Genomic DNA, 14,971 nt, shown 5'->3' on the forward strand with positions numbered 1-14,971 from the left:
CACAAACTGAGTCGCATTGGGACATGTCCCGATCAATTTAGTGTTACAAAAGAACACCATCATTTCCAATTTTTCTGTCCTACAACACCCTCTCAACGCCTCCACAAACCCTAAAATAAACGATTATATGTAATCATTTAAACGAAATCAATTTTTGACTATAAGGATATGGAATTTCAGACTTAATTTTTGTTGCCATGGGAGGCGAGATCTTTGATTAGGTCGTAGAGTGGTTGAAGATGCTGAAAATAACCATCTTGAGATATGGGTGTTATGATACAAGTTGGGTCGCAACTAAATTTATCTTATTGTTGAACGATTGAGCATCTATGTTGATCTTCGCTACAGACCCCTTTCCATGGGATATGAACAAAATTCTCATTGCGTGTAAGCAGTCAAGCGGTGGGAGTGATGCCACTCCGATTCTCCTTGCTCCTAATCCTTACAAATCATTTTTTTTGTTTGTAAATTGTAATCAAATAGCAAAATCCACAATAATAAAACACCCAAATGATGATTTTGAATTTGTTATGGTGGATTAGGATTAATTTTACCTTGATGAAACTTGAAGAGATTCAGACGAGGTAGGATCTATATTTGAAAAAAAAACATTTTAGGCGTCCACTGGAGTTTGTATCCATCTGAAATGTCGCTGGAGGTGAACCCCCAAAATAGATTTTCCTGTTATTGCTAGTAATAGTGGTATATTTTAAACAAAAAAACAAGTCTAAGGGTTAATGGTGCACAAAAAAAAAAATTATGTGATTGAATATGTTCTAAAGGTATAATTTAATTACTCTTTAAGTCATTTATCCCTTCAATAAACTTAAAATCCGAAAAAAAAAATTATATGATTTTTCTACAAAACTTAAAAGGTTTTTAGTTCATTTTCCAAAAAAAAAGAAAAAAAAAGCCCAATAAATGTATAAAAGTACTATGGGTGCCGCTAAATGGTCCTTTTACTTTTATAATGTCACTAAATTATCCTTGTAATGGCCTAATGGGTTTATGAAAATGGATCCGACTAAATGGGCCTTTTACTTTCTTATTGTCCGCCGATTTAACCGGCCCAAATCATCTCGGTATATAAAATGCTACGGCTCTCACAAAAATATCCTCTCGCACGAATCAACCCTATCTGGATTTAGGGTCTCTGCGATCCGTCTAGGGTTCTTATCGATCAACCCTATACTTCAATTTTACCGATAGATTCTGTTAGGGTTTCTATATTATTGTTCTACCCTATAAACAGTTTGATTTGTCGAATCAATTAGGTTTCCTTTCACAAGATGATGCAACCAGGAAACGGCATGGCACCGGTACCAATGGCTCCGATGCAGCCGCCACCACAACAACAGCAGTACCAACAAGCACCACCGCAACAGCAGTGGATGATGCCCCCACCGGCTCAACAACAGCACCAACAACCACTGCCGCCCCATATGTGGGCCCAGCAACAGGCACCGCCTCAGCAGCAGCAACAAGCACAACATATGATGCAAGCAAATCAGCAGTCGCAGCAGTATTCTTCTGCTCCGGCGAGTTCCGATGAGATTCGGTCTCTTTGGATCGGAGACTTGCAGTATTGGATGGATGAAACATATGTTACTAATTGCTTCTACAACACCGGAGAGGTACTACTGATCCTTTTCCCTAATGAGCTCTTTACGTATGTATTGAAAAATTGGAATTGCGATTTAAGTTGTTTCTAATTCTATTTTCAGGTTCTCACGGTGAAGATTATTCGAAACAAACAAACTGGACAACCTGAAGGCTATGGTTTTATTGAGTTCAGGAGTCGTGCTGGTGCAGAAAATGCTTTACAGACCTACAATGGGACGCTGATGCCATCTGCTGAGCAGAATTTTCGCCTTAACTGGGCAACTCTTGGTGCTGGTGAGAGACGCAATGATGACACTCCTGACTACACAATCTTTGTTGGAGATCTTGCTGCTGATGTTTCGGATTACATATTGCAAGAAACGTTCAAAACTGTTTACCCGTCAGTCAAGGGAGCGAAAGTTGTCACTGATAGAACTACTGGACGCTCTAAAGGATATGGTTTTGTTAGATTTGGAGAGGAGAGTGAGCAAGTTCGTGCCATGTCTGAAATGAATGGTGTTTTATGTTCATCCAGGCCAATGCGTATTGGCCCTGCAGCTACCAAGAGTGGTGGTGGAGGTGGTGGTGGTGGTGGTGCAGGTGGTGGAGGTGGTATGCAGAAAGGTACGTTTTCGAATGCTTTAGAATTATTATTCCTGTGTAACTACCCTCAAACGATTGCTTTTGTTGAAATGGAATACTGTATGCTATCTTATTTGTTTCTTTTGTTGCTTTTTTAGATAGACTTTGGTCTACTCTTTTATTTCTATAGTCGGTGGTTCTTAGATAGCTTTTGTCACTCATGCCTTGGACACCAGGAGTTCATATCTTTTCTTTCCAGTAGTTGCATTTGTGAACCTGGGATCATTTAATTATGTAAAAGACACACAAAACTTATAAAAGCTCATGTTGTCTCAAAAGCAGGACCCAGAGAGGCTCTCATTTTTGGGTGCCTGGAACTGATTTCAGCCGAATTGATTCCACTTTATTGCAGTGGCCTTGTTTAGGTCAGTGGTTTTGTTTATGTAATGAGTTTCTTTCCTTATTACAGTTCCTTTTTCTAAATTTTCATTTCCTTTCCCTTTAGTTTCCGAGTTCCTTCAGTAATTATTTACCAGTCTTAAGTAAATTGCTTTACTTCTTTCGTAGTTGCACTCTTTTTTTTCAAGTTTCTTTTCTTCATATCATGCCATCTTTTCTATTTGTTCCAGTCTTTTACCTCTTTATATTCCTGTCATATTCAGTCTTTCAACATCCAATTATCATCTTTGAGTATTGGGTTTTCTTTCTTTTTTGCTGCTGTGTTACCCATGCGTTAGGCTTTGGACACGTGTTGTCAGTTATTTTTCTTGTATCAAGACAGAAGACCACATTTATATATAGAATAAATTTAATTCTTTAATCTTTCCCTAATCTTGTTATGTGTTTTTTTTTAATAATTTGTATTGCCCTTCAAGGCTTGTGCTTTTTTTAGTATTTGTATTTGTATAGTTCCAACAGAAGCTGGAGTACAGGTATTGCAGTTACTGACCATTTTTTAGGCACAACATCTGGAATTCTTCATTGTTGATTTGGATAAGAATAAGATGTTTCTTCTTTGCTTTACTTTATTTTATTTTTCTAAATATTTTTGAAACATGCAGCCCCTTACCAAAGTGCTCAAGGAAGTCAGGGAGAGAGCGACCCAAACAACACAACTGTGGGTATTATTGTCTTTTTTTTGTGGCTATTCTATTTGAATCTCTAAATGTTTGACAATTGAGAATGATGAGTGCAGATATTTGTTGGTGGTTTGGATCCAAGTGTTTCTGATGAAACCCTAAGGGGGGTATTTGGTCAATTTGGTGAACTAATTCATGTTAAGATTCCCGTAGGCAAGCGATGTGGATTTGTTCAATTTGCCAACAGGTATCAACATAAAGCCGCTCTGGAAGTTTATTTTTTGTTTCCATATTTACCCTTGTTTGTTATTTTTCAGAGGGTGTGCAGAACAAGCTTTGTCGATTCTAAATGGAACTGAATTAGGAGGCCAAAATATCCGGCTTTCTTGGGGTCGTAGTCCTTCAAGCAAACAGGGGCAATCGGAGCAGCCACATTATGGTGGTGGAGGTGGCGGTGGTGGTGGTGGTGCTTACTATGGATATGCTCAAGGGTATGAGGCGTATGGGTATGCTCCTCCGCCTCAAGATCCAAATGCTTATTATGGAGTCTATGCAGGGGCTGCAGGGTATGGTGGTTACCAACAACCACAGCAGGTAGTATGCATTTTTTGTTTCTTTTTATATTTTATATTCATACTAAAAGGGCATTTATGTCTTTTTACACAAACAAGAGATGAGAGAACAAGCATCTGTTTCATCTTGTTCCCACCTTTTTGGGTTTACTTTTTCATGAGGCTCATTTTTTTTTAATGATTTAATGAGTTGAGCCAGAAAACTTTGTTTAATGATTATGGAGAATTTTATTTTTCGAAATGTAAGGGTATAATGGTCCTTTGGTCTCAATCCATAAAAATCTGACCTTTATGCATACCCTTGATTGTTTTTAAGGTTTTGTGGGTGGTCAAAGGGTTGACTTGGAATTGTATTATTTTTTTTTTTTGCAGTGATGATTAGCATTGAAGGTTGGGGGTGTGAGTTGTTATATGAAGTTGGTCAAGTCTGTACTATATATGGTGCGTGGAGTTTGATATATGTGCCCAAGAGAAACAAACATCTCCTATTGTGGATGTTACTTTTTTTTTTTTTTTTTTATCCTTTTTTCTTCTTCTCCCTGATATTATGTTTGCTGATCTAACTCTGGGTTTGAGATTGTTAGAGATGTTTGTTAAGAATATTGGATTGTTGCTGTAAGCCTAGTTTTTTTTTTCAAGCGTCCTTTTTTTTTTCTTTTCAAAAAGAAATGTTTTTTTTAAATGTTTGCATAAATCGTCCTACAAATGACTTAAAATCCCATTGGAATATACAAATGCTAAAACAAAAGCGTGATACTTCCTGTGTTAAACTTTCTGATGTAATCGTTTGGTTTTTGCTCTAGCTTCTTGTTAGAACTCCCTTTTTAAAATATTTCGGCTGTTCAGAGACACTGTCATACTTCCTATTAAATCATGTAAACTCCTTGTATCCACAAATTTTACGTTGCACTAATTGGTCTGATACTCCTTTTCATTGGCATTTGTTCAATTGGAAAGCTTTTAAGTTGCAATACCATGGGCATTCTATAAGCAGTTCTACGATTCAATGTAACAATTGTGGAAGGATTATATTTTTTTTCAAAAAACAACGTAAGAGTATTTAAAGTTACTTCGAAAAAGAAAAGATATCGACAAAAAATGACAACATCAAAGATTAGATATATTGGTTTTATCGTGTATTTCCCTATTTACCATAATGACCTGTATGTCTAGAAATCTAGAATGGAGCATTTCGGATTCTAGATTCATTGATGATCCTGCTCTTCTTATATCATAATGTACTTCGCCCATCCACAAGTATTTAACAGTTGATCCCAACTTTATGTGAAAAGATTCATGATCACTCATCTGTGAAGCTTATATCTTGACCAAAAGTTTTTTGGTATCATTTTTGGTAGCAAAGTTGGTACCCATTGGCAACAATATATACATGTTCATATGGACTAACCACTTCTTCCTTATCGTCTTCAAACCATTCCTCTAGAAGCTCACCAAAGTTGTCTACATAAATGGATATTCTCTTACCAATAACGTACATTTGGGACATGGTACTAAGGCTTTTCACAAGGTTCTTGCATGAAATCGTTTGAGGAATGTTTTACACAATCATTAAAATCCACACCAGCAAAATCATGGTATGTGAAAAGAAAATGTTGCCATCAGAATATGTGGAGGGATAACGTATAAACACTCATTGAAAGTTAAGATCAACTTTCAGATACACAACATCTGGATTCTACATAGAAACTATTTTCAATTACAAACATGTATACTCAAGCAACTAAATTTCGAAAAAGGGTTGGACACTTACAATTACCGAGAACTCCCAAAAGCTTGAATTATGAATTTCTTTGTTGTATGAGGATATGAAAGCGTTGTCGATGCCTTGGGATTGTATTTGAGTAGCATTTATTTACAATTTCTTTTACACATGGATTAACACACATGTCCAGGAAAACGGAAAAACTTACAAATAATATATTCACATAACCATGGTAACTGGATGAATACTTCAAGTTTGTGATAAGGTCATTTGATATGCATGTGAAAAGAACACCATTCCCACCCCCACATTGATACCCAAATTGTGGTGTAGACCATGAACCACCACACCCAATAATCTTATTTCTCTCTCTATCTCTCTACTTTTTTATTAATTAAAAAACAAATACTTTTAAATAATTAAAAAAAAGAAGTTCATTATAATGGTATGGTTTAAATGTTATGATTATATACTTTTGGGGTGGTGGTATGGTGGGTATACGACTATACACCACGGCCTAATGACTTTATTGACATGCTTTTTGAGATGTTGAGGATCGACGATAAAAGAAAAAAAAAATCATTAACCTTAACCCTAAAAAGTAAAAAGACAAAAAAAGCAGTCATTTCTATAAAATGTTACAGTTACAATCAAGTATCAACCCCATCTACCACAGATGATCTCCCAAAAACAACTTAAACCTTTACTTTCTCACTTCAATTAAAGACGTACAAAAATGGGGCATACACATTAAACAGCTGTTAACAACTCATGATGAGTGCATAGAGCTCAACAACTTAAGCGCAAGTTCCTCTTGTTCACGCAACGATATCGCATCCGTCTTCGATGCCACCTCATCTTTCCTTGCCACATCATCATCATCACCATCGCTATCAAAGTACACTTTTGATTTTTTAAGGTTGCGTGTGTCTTTATCGGACCCAGAAAAGCCGTCGTCGTCTTCGTCCACGTCATCATCATTATCTCTTGCCCTTTTATGTTTTTCCTTTTCCTTTAGTCTCTTTTCTTTACGTCTTTGGCGATCCAAAATCTTGTCCTCCTTGTCTCGTGAGATCATATCCAGTTTCATCTCTGCATACCTCTTCAATACTACAATGCGAAACCCCATTTGTTATCAGCAAAAAATAACAATCTACTTTCACATGTCATTTTTTGTTTATTTTAGTGTCCTACTTTCATTTTCTTCCTATTACAACCTTGTAAGCTAAAAAAACAATTTAACCAAGAAGTGCTGAGTCAGCATAAAGTACATATAAGAAATAAAAGTACAATGCTATGATTATTTCTTGCATTTACCCCTTTTGTTTTAAGAAAAAAGTGTGGATTACCTTTATCTTTATCAAGAAGTGCTGAGTCAGCATTCATGGCAGCTAATCTTGCAAGAGGTGGCAATGTGTTCCCTTCTTCATCAAATACAACTCGTGTCCCCACTGGTCTATGGACATTAATCTTCAACTTCTTTTTCTTAAGAACCCTAGTTGTAGGCCTACAAACAATATGTCAAATTTATATTTTATCACACCAATTAAATCTCAAAAATTACTTTTTAACCATAAAAGTACATAAAACAAGAGTAAATCACATTTGATTTTTGGTCCTCATTTGAGGTTCTTGTAACAATTTTGGTCCTTGTTCCAAGTGAAAGAATCATTCTTGGTCCTTAAGTATATTAATCTTTGCATTTTAGCCACCAAAAATAGTCAATTTCTTGGAAAGGGGACTAAAACGTTACAAAAACACATATAAGGACCAAACCGCAAGAAAACTTTTTGTGACCAAAATAGCTAATCTCAGGGACCAAAAATGAAACTTACTAAAAAAAACAAATAAGAAAGTAAGGATACATATTACATACAACATATTTTCAATCGCCTTCATGTCCTCATCGTTTTCCGTTTCCTTTCTCTGAAGTAAATCAAGTGTCTCTTCATCTTCTTCAGATTCCTCGAGTAAATTGTTACTTTCCTTTTTACTCGAAATCTTTATCAAATCTTTTTGCACGGGCACTTCGGGCAGCAAAGTGGACTCCTCGGGCAGCTTCTTTTTGTCTATATTCTTACGGTCAAGGTAACGGAGTTGTGGGGTCATTGGGAGACCCAATGAGGCTGAGTAGTCATCAATGGGAAGCTTTGCAACATCAAAAACTTCTTTATCTTTTTGTTTGTAAATTGATTTCACATAAGTTTTAAAGGCTCTTTGAGCTAAAGGCTGTAGATCCGTGTACTTTGCTAGTAATGCAGCCAATAAACCAGAAACCGATTGTAAACGCTTTGTGTTTGCCTGAAATTTGCAACAAAATGTTCAGATGCCAACACATGATGACAAAAAGCAGAGTAAATTGCAGGAAATAGCAACACACTTTTCTTCTCATTACACATTTTGTTTACCTATAGTAGCAATGTACTTGTAATTTCTTTACACATAAATACTAATGTACTTATAACTCCATTACAATAGTTCAAAAGAAAGTATGTGTTGTTATAGAGTAAGAGTATAAAGTATGTTGCTATTCTATTAAAATTGCTTAAGAAAAGCAAGGGAATAAGTATGTTACCTTGTCAACCTGAACAGGTATTTTCTTCTCTTGCAATCGATCAAGCATTTTCATTTCTGAAGGGAGAAGAAATAACACTGACCGGCCTGCTGAATCATATCGGGCAGTCCGACCGACTCTATGTATGTAACCTGCCACGTCATCAGGGCAATCCACCTAAAAAAAACAAAATGGTATTTACTCCTTCTTTCCACATTAAGTCTTGTCAAACTTTTGAAATTTTCTTAACTTAATGGGGAGGCCTCATTTCCCTAACTTTCTGTGGTAAGTAAAAAAAGGAACACTCATATATGTAGCTTACTGGATTAAGTCATGTTTCCATTAAGTATAAAAAATGTTACCTGAACAACCCAATCAACACCTTTGTTGAAATCCAGACCTCTTGAAGATACATCAGTTGAAAAAAGAACTGATCTTTGTTCAACAAATTGTTGCAATATAAATGTCCGTTTTATTTGTTTCATCCTTCCATGTAGGCACTTTAGAGGTATCCCAGGACGCAGTTTCTTGAATGCTTCATATACAAACCTTACCTATCAAAAATGGGTTTCAAATTTAATACATTAAAGAAACAGAAAAAAAAAAAAAGAAAAGGCCTAATAGAACCTATTAGAATGTTTGGTTTGGTTGTCATACAATTAGAATTAGCATTTCTGATTATTTAACAAAGTTGAAAGTAATCCATTACCCATTTTGCTACCTTGTAAAGACTATGTGAGAATGTTATTTCAACCATTTTGTTAATTTTCATGATTTTAGTTCAGTTACAATTTATTTTCTAATGACAACTACAAAATACATTCTTATATGATAACTTTGGGTTGGATGAGCTTTGTTCTGTTTAAGCAAATAAAAATTTCATAAAGTATAACTAAAAATTCTAAACAGTACACTTAAAACTTAAAACTATATTATAGATAATATAAAAAAATCATTCAATTCCTACATTCAAACCATGATCATGGAATTCATTACATTCAAATAAAACAGAAATAAAGAACTTACCTGCTTGCAGCTGGAAAGAAAAACAAGAATCCTTGAGTTTAAATGTGCCTTTATAAAACTCCATAACATGTCTAGCTTTTGATCAAGAGGAACAAGCATGACTTTTTGCTGTAGTCTACTTGGAGTAGCAGCTATGGCTTCTTCATCAACAGCAACATATTCAGGGTCCTTTAAACTGAGTCGTGCAAGATCTTTAACTGATTTTGTTTGTGTTGCAGAAAAAAGTAGAGTCTGTCTGTGTTTTGGGAGCTGTGAAATTATAGCATTTACTTCTTTCTTAAATCCCGCATCTAGAATACGATCCGCTTCATCAAGTACCAAAACCTGTTAACTAGCAATGAATCATTCAAACACACCCAAATCAGTGAACTTTCCATAAGAACAAGAGAAATAAAAGAAAATAGAAAATTGAATTTTGAATTTTGACCTGTAGTTGTGAACAATCAAAATTTGGAGTTGTGTCCATGTGTTTGAGAAGCCTGCCAGGTGTACAAATCAATATATTCATTCGATTCACACGATCTTTCTCTTCATCATATTCATTACCACCAATTAAAAGACCAGCACTAAATCCATGGTGTTTGCCAACTGATTTTAGTACACCAAAAATCTGGTCTGCTAGCTCTCTAGTGGGAGACATGATAATGCTACCTACTCCATCCTCTACACCCCATCTTGCTTTATACAACTTCTCCAAAACCTGACAAATTGTAAGTTTTGAATCATAAACATGATGTAAGATGATAAAAAGTTGAAGGCAAACTAGATTAAGAGACAATGTTGGGATTTACATTTTCTTTTTCATACAAGAGCAGAAAAAAATTCAACTTCCAGCTTGACCACAAAGGCACAAACGATTAATGGTAAATAACTTACAACATATGGATGAACTTCACCCCTTCAAGATTCATATGGTTTTAAAGATTTGGCATCACATGATCACAATTTTCATAAAATATCATATAGCCTATGCAATACACAAAATATGCCAATACAAATACAAAAGACAGCTTAAACTTCAGGAAAATAAATAAAGTAATAAAAGTAGCAAATAATAAGAAACATCGGTTTGCAGTATCCAGCATCACACAGCAAATGAATCAACCATTCAACAAATTCTAAAAAAAAAAAATAAGGTATTTATCATCATATCTTTTATGTATGAGTTAAAGTGATTATCTTTATGATTTTCTGATCATTTAGGTTGTGTTCCATGCGCTACATGAAAAGCTAGGTTATCAATAAGCTATTTCAAGTAGCTTGTTAAAAGGCTAAGCTTATAAGCTAGTTTATAAGCTACTTTAGGGGTCTCGCCTAAAAACAAATTGCAAAAAGCTCAAACATAAGCTAGCTTATTCATGCCAAACACAGCCTTTGAGACCAACTATCAGATTTTGAGAAGCTAAAAGTTGCTAAAACAGATTTTTTTTTTTTGAAAATAAAAGAAAAATTACCAACCTATCCTAACATCAATCAGCTCCAACTATCAGAGAAATGATGTTTTCTTAAGCATAAGCTCTAGTATAATCATAAATACACATATTTCTATAGGGTATGCCTTCATTGGAGTTATTAACTAGGCTTACAATTGTGCCAGAAAAGCATATACATCAGATGTTGGATTGTTCGCTGAAATTACAAACTTACAGGAATTATAAACGCTAAAGTTTTGCCGGATCCAGTTTTGGCAGCACCAAGTATATCACGACCAGATAGTGAATGAGGCAATGAAGCCCTCTGAATATTAGTCATGTTCTTATACCCAGATTGTCGCAATCTATCTTTGATATTCTTTGACAGAGGTAATTGCTGGAATTTCGTGCAACCGGCGTACTGAGAGTACGTACTCTCATCGATACGGCCGATCGGGGACTTCGCCGGCAGCGGCGGAAGGGATAATGGATTGGAACCTGATTCTGGCTTCCCAAATTCTATCCATTTCTCCAGTAATTCGATTTCCTGTACTTCCGATGTGCGGCTCTGTATACGTAACTGTTTGGATTTAGGCTTCTTCATTGGGAAATTAGTTGCTAGGGTTTCAGAGAGTGATTGAAATAGTTGGGTATCGATTGTTTTATGTTAAAAAAAAAAAAAAAAAAAAAAAAAATTCTGGGTGCGGAGAGTTGGGGTTTTAGGCGGTAGGGCTTTTGGGCACAATTGAAATTCTATGTAACCACAAGGCAGCTAGGGTTTATCGCAAGCTAGTTGAAGTTAAAAGTATTTTACTTTTGATTAAACTTAGCGACTTATATATTTTTATTTTATAATATCAGGTGAAACATCAATGTATTATAAGGGAAAGATCAATGTATTACATGAGTTTATTTAAATAAATTAAATATAAAATTTTAAAAATTTAAGAATCTTGAATTAATAAAAAAAAAATTAAGAATATTGAATTATTAAAATTAAAGTGTTTTTTTACTTTTAAATTTAAATAAATAATTTAGATAAATAAACAAAACAAACTAATGAGTTTTAATTTAGAAATTTTAAAATTAGAAGGAAAGTCGTTTAATGGATATGAAATGCATCTATTATTATATTTATTACAATTAATAAAGAAAGTTAAATATTATGTCAAATTTAATAAAAATAAAAAAACCATAAATTGCCATGTGAAAAAAATTTAATTGAAAATAACCACAAAATGACATGTGGTAAAAACAATAAGAGTGTGACATGTGGCAAAAAGATTTTCATTTATAAGAGTATAAGATGCTTTTTAAAGTAAATTATCTAAATTAATATTTACTAGGTGTAAGACTCATATATAATATATGGGTTAATTAAATATAAATGTCTAAATATTTAAAAACTTTTGGATTTATAAGAAAATAAGAAAAATAATAAATTATTAAAATTTATTTTTTTATATTTTAACTTTAAATAAATAAACAAAATAAACTAATAAGCTTTAATTTGATTATTTTGAAATAAGAAGGTAAGTCTATTAATAAAATTGATATTCATTTATTACTACATTTATTGTAATTATTATATTAAAATATCATGTCGAATTTATTAAAATAAAAAAAAAAAAAACTATAAAATAACATGTGAAAAAGAAAATAATGCAAAGTAACCATAAAATGACATTTAGCAAACTAACTGAGATTGTGACATATGATAAAAAAAACATTTTATTTATTAGAGTAGAAGATATAATGATTATTAACTTTAATATAATTTGAATTTTTATAACTCCTGTAGTAGACAAAACTGTAATATAAAATAAAATATACTAAATTACTAAAATGCTCCATATGGTTTTGTCAAAATTACACGTTTGATCCCTATTTTTTTTTTTGTACTCGAATCGTCCTTGTGGTTTGATTTTGTTGCATTTTTCATCCCTTACATACATAATATTAGGGACCAAATTTACAATTTTGACCAAACCTTAGGGACGAAAAACGAAATAAAATCAAACCACACGAATGATCCAAGTGCAAAAAAAAAGTTATGGACCAAACGTGCAATTTGACTAAAACATATGAATGATTTTAGTAATTTATTCAAAAAAAATATCTAAAATAAATTAAAGTTAGACATACACAAACTTTATGAGATACATAATTGTCAAATATGCCAATAAATTAAAATTTTAGATTTTTATATAAAACATAGAATTATACTCTAATAAATAAAAATAATTTTTCGATATATGTTACTTTCTTATACGTTTTGCCACATGTTATTTTATGGTATTTTTGAATTAAATTATATCTATGTCATTTTATGACTTTTTTTATTTTATTAAATTATACATAATTAAAATATAAATATAGTAATTTTAATTAAGTTAAAAATAAATAAATAGTAATTTAATTAACAAAACTTTGTTTCTAATTTTAAAATTCCTAAATTGAAACCAATTTATTTTCATCTTTTATCTGTTTAAATTTAAAAAGGAAATAAGCATTTCAGTTTCAATAATTTAATTATTTTCTTATTTTCCTTATAAATTCAAACATTTTAAATGTTTTTTTTTATTTAACTTTTATACATACTTATAAAGCTAGCATTTTTCCATGAAACTTATGCATTTGAAACCCCCATAAAAATTTGCAAACACCTCATGCATTTGAAACCTCCTATTTTAATGAATACCACTCAAAAGTCTCTTAACAATGATTAACAATTCAAAGGTTTTATAACTCATATAATTTATTTAATAAACAATTAATGGATACTCTACTATAAAAAGATTAATCTTTTTTAGTAGACACATAAATACAAATCACATACAAAATTCACAAAGAATACAAGTTTAAATTTTTTTTTGTTGGTTTGAATGCTTTGAACAACTTTATGAGCCATGTTATTGTGTTGAAGTTTTTAATTTGTAAGTTTGTTATATACTAATTATTTTTTGTATTTTCTTAATTTAAGTATTCTTTTAAAATTATCATTCTATGTTGTAGTTGAAATTTTGATGTAAATTAAATTAGATTTATGTTATCGATCATATGTTATGGAACGTGGTATATATATATATATATATATATATATATATATATATATATATATATATATATATATATATATACTAGCAGTGCACCCGCGCAAAGCGGCGGGGCGTGTAAATTCTTTTAGTGATATGTTTCCTCTACAAAAATGTTATGTTACAAAAGAAAGTACACGTCGAAGACAAAATAATCAAACTATGGTGTTATTTGGGAAATGAAGTCATTTTTTGTTCCTGGACGGTGGACTTTATAGTAGAGGAGGGAGCAAAGAGGTATATGCGATTGGAGGGATATTTGAATCAACATGCTAAATTTAAGGATATTTAAAAGGGTTCAAAATTTGAATGAATCCGAGATTTGAGGAAACCATATCAAATTGTTGAGAAATATAGGGAGATTTGATGATAAATATTTGAATTCAAAATATGGTTAAAATTTAATATTATTTTATTAATGATTACTTGTACTATCAGCTTCATCATTTGGACGTCTTAAAAAAATATTATTATTATAATCTATCTATTTTTAGAAATAGTTAGATTTCTTTTATAAGATAGTAAAGATATATATATATATATATATATATATATATATATATATATATATATATATATATATATATATATACTATTGTATACATGTTTGTATATTCATGTTGCTTCAAAAAAATAATAAATTAAAAATCATGGATATATCATATTATCCATATTATCCATGTAAGCGTTTTTTAGAATATAAATCGTCTATCTTATCACTTTATATTTTAGTATATGTTTAACACTTTAATTATAATAATAAGTGCTTTTTAAAATTAATAAGAAATAATTATAAATAATAAAATCAAATTACATGGATATGTCATATTATCCATGCAAGTCTCTTTTGAAATACAAATTGTCACTTTGTTATTTAGTGTATGTTTCACATTTTAATAATAATATCAAGTGTTTCTTAAAAGTCTTCTTTAACTTATTATTAATAATAAGTGGCTTAAAATTAATCAATAACAATTTTAAATGATAATAACATCAAATAATAAATTACATTTAGTTATAAATAAATTGTATTTTAAATGATTATCATTATTGAAATTAGAAAATGATCGCATAAGTAAAATTATAATTAATCAATAATAATAATTGTTAAAAATAATACTAAATAGATAATTATATTTAATTCTATTATTGAGGAATGTAGGTTGATGTCAATGAATATTATTGTTCAAAATAATTGAGATTATATATGTGTGTGTGTGTGTCTCTCTCTCTCTCTGTATATATATATATATATATATATATATATATATACACACACACACACACACATTAGTGTAGAAATATTATCTCAAAGTTAATGTCAAT

General features: G+C 31.8%; 2 protein-coding genes across 2 annotated transcripts; one reads left to right on the forward strand and one right to left on the reverse strand.

Moving 5' to 3' along the window:
* Window positions 1–1,108: 1,108 nt before the first annotated feature.
* On the forward strand, window positions 1,109–4,473 carry ATRBP45C (RNA-binding (RRM/RBD/RNP motifs) family protein). Its single transcript, XM_078963037.1, has 6 exons — window positions 1,109–1,634; window positions 1,725–2,226; window positions 3,246–3,301; window positions 3,380–3,510; window positions 3,581–3,857; window positions 4,208–4,473. Exons 1-6 carry the CDS (start codon window positions 1,290–1,292, stop codon window positions 4,208–4,210), a joined length of 1,314 nt encoding a protein of 437 aa, XP_078819163.1. The 5' UTR covers window positions 1,109–1,289; the 3' UTR covers window positions 4,211–4,473.
* Window positions 4,474–6,160: 1,687 nt separating this feature from the next.
* On the reverse strand, window positions 6,161–11,261 carry LOC145005132 (DEA(D/H)-box RNA helicase family protein). The gene is made up of 8 exons (XM_078964184.1): window positions 10,786–11,261; window positions 9,566–9,838; window positions 9,139–9,462; window positions 8,475–8,666; window positions 8,134–8,289; window positions 7,435–7,859; window positions 6,908–7,065; window positions 6,161–6,668 (listed from the first exon to the last, which is right to left on the reverse strand). Exons 1-8 carry the CDS (start codon window positions 11,152–11,154, stop codon window positions 6,328–6,330), a joined length of 2,238 nt encoding a protein of 745 aa, XP_078820310.1. The 5' UTR covers window positions 11,155–11,261; the 3' UTR covers window positions 6,161–6,327.
* Between the last annotated feature and the right edge of the window lie 3,710 nt (window positions 11,262–14,971).

Source organism: Lactuca saligna, chromosome 7, assembly GCF_052625555.1.
Source record: "Lactuca saligna cultivar CGN05327 chromosome 7, ASM5262555v1, whole genome shotgun sequence".
NCBI classification, from domain to species: Eukaryota; Viridiplantae; Streptophyta; class Magnoliopsida; order Asterales; family Asteraceae; genus Lactuca; species Lactuca saligna.

Bases quoted from the DNA above. Each gene is read 5' to 3' on its own strand.
- ATRBP45C (XM_078963037.1), top strand. From the start codon at position 1,290: ATGATGCAACCAGGAAACGGCATGGCACCGGTACCAATGGCTCCGATG. The intron at 3,302-3,379 runs GTGGGTATTATT...TGATGAGTGCAG, and splicing joins GCGACCCAAACAACACAACT to ATATTTGTTGGTGGTTTGGA. The intron at 3,511-3,580 runs GTATCAACATAA...GTTATTTTTCAG, and splicing joins TTTGTTCAATTTGCCAACAG to AGGGTGTGCAGAACAAGCTT.
- LOC145005132 (XM_078964184.1), bottom strand. From the start codon at position 11,154: ATGAAGAAGCCTAAATCCAAACAGTTACGTATACAGAGCCGCACATCG. The intron at 7,066-7,434 runs GTATGTAATATG...TATTGTTTGTAG, and splicing joins AAGGCGATTGAAAATATGTT to GCCTACAACTAGGGTTCTTA. The intron at 6,669-6,907 runs GTAATCCACACT...TTCGCATTGTAG, and splicing joins ACTTCTTGATAAAGATAAAG to TATTGAAGAGGTATGCAGAG.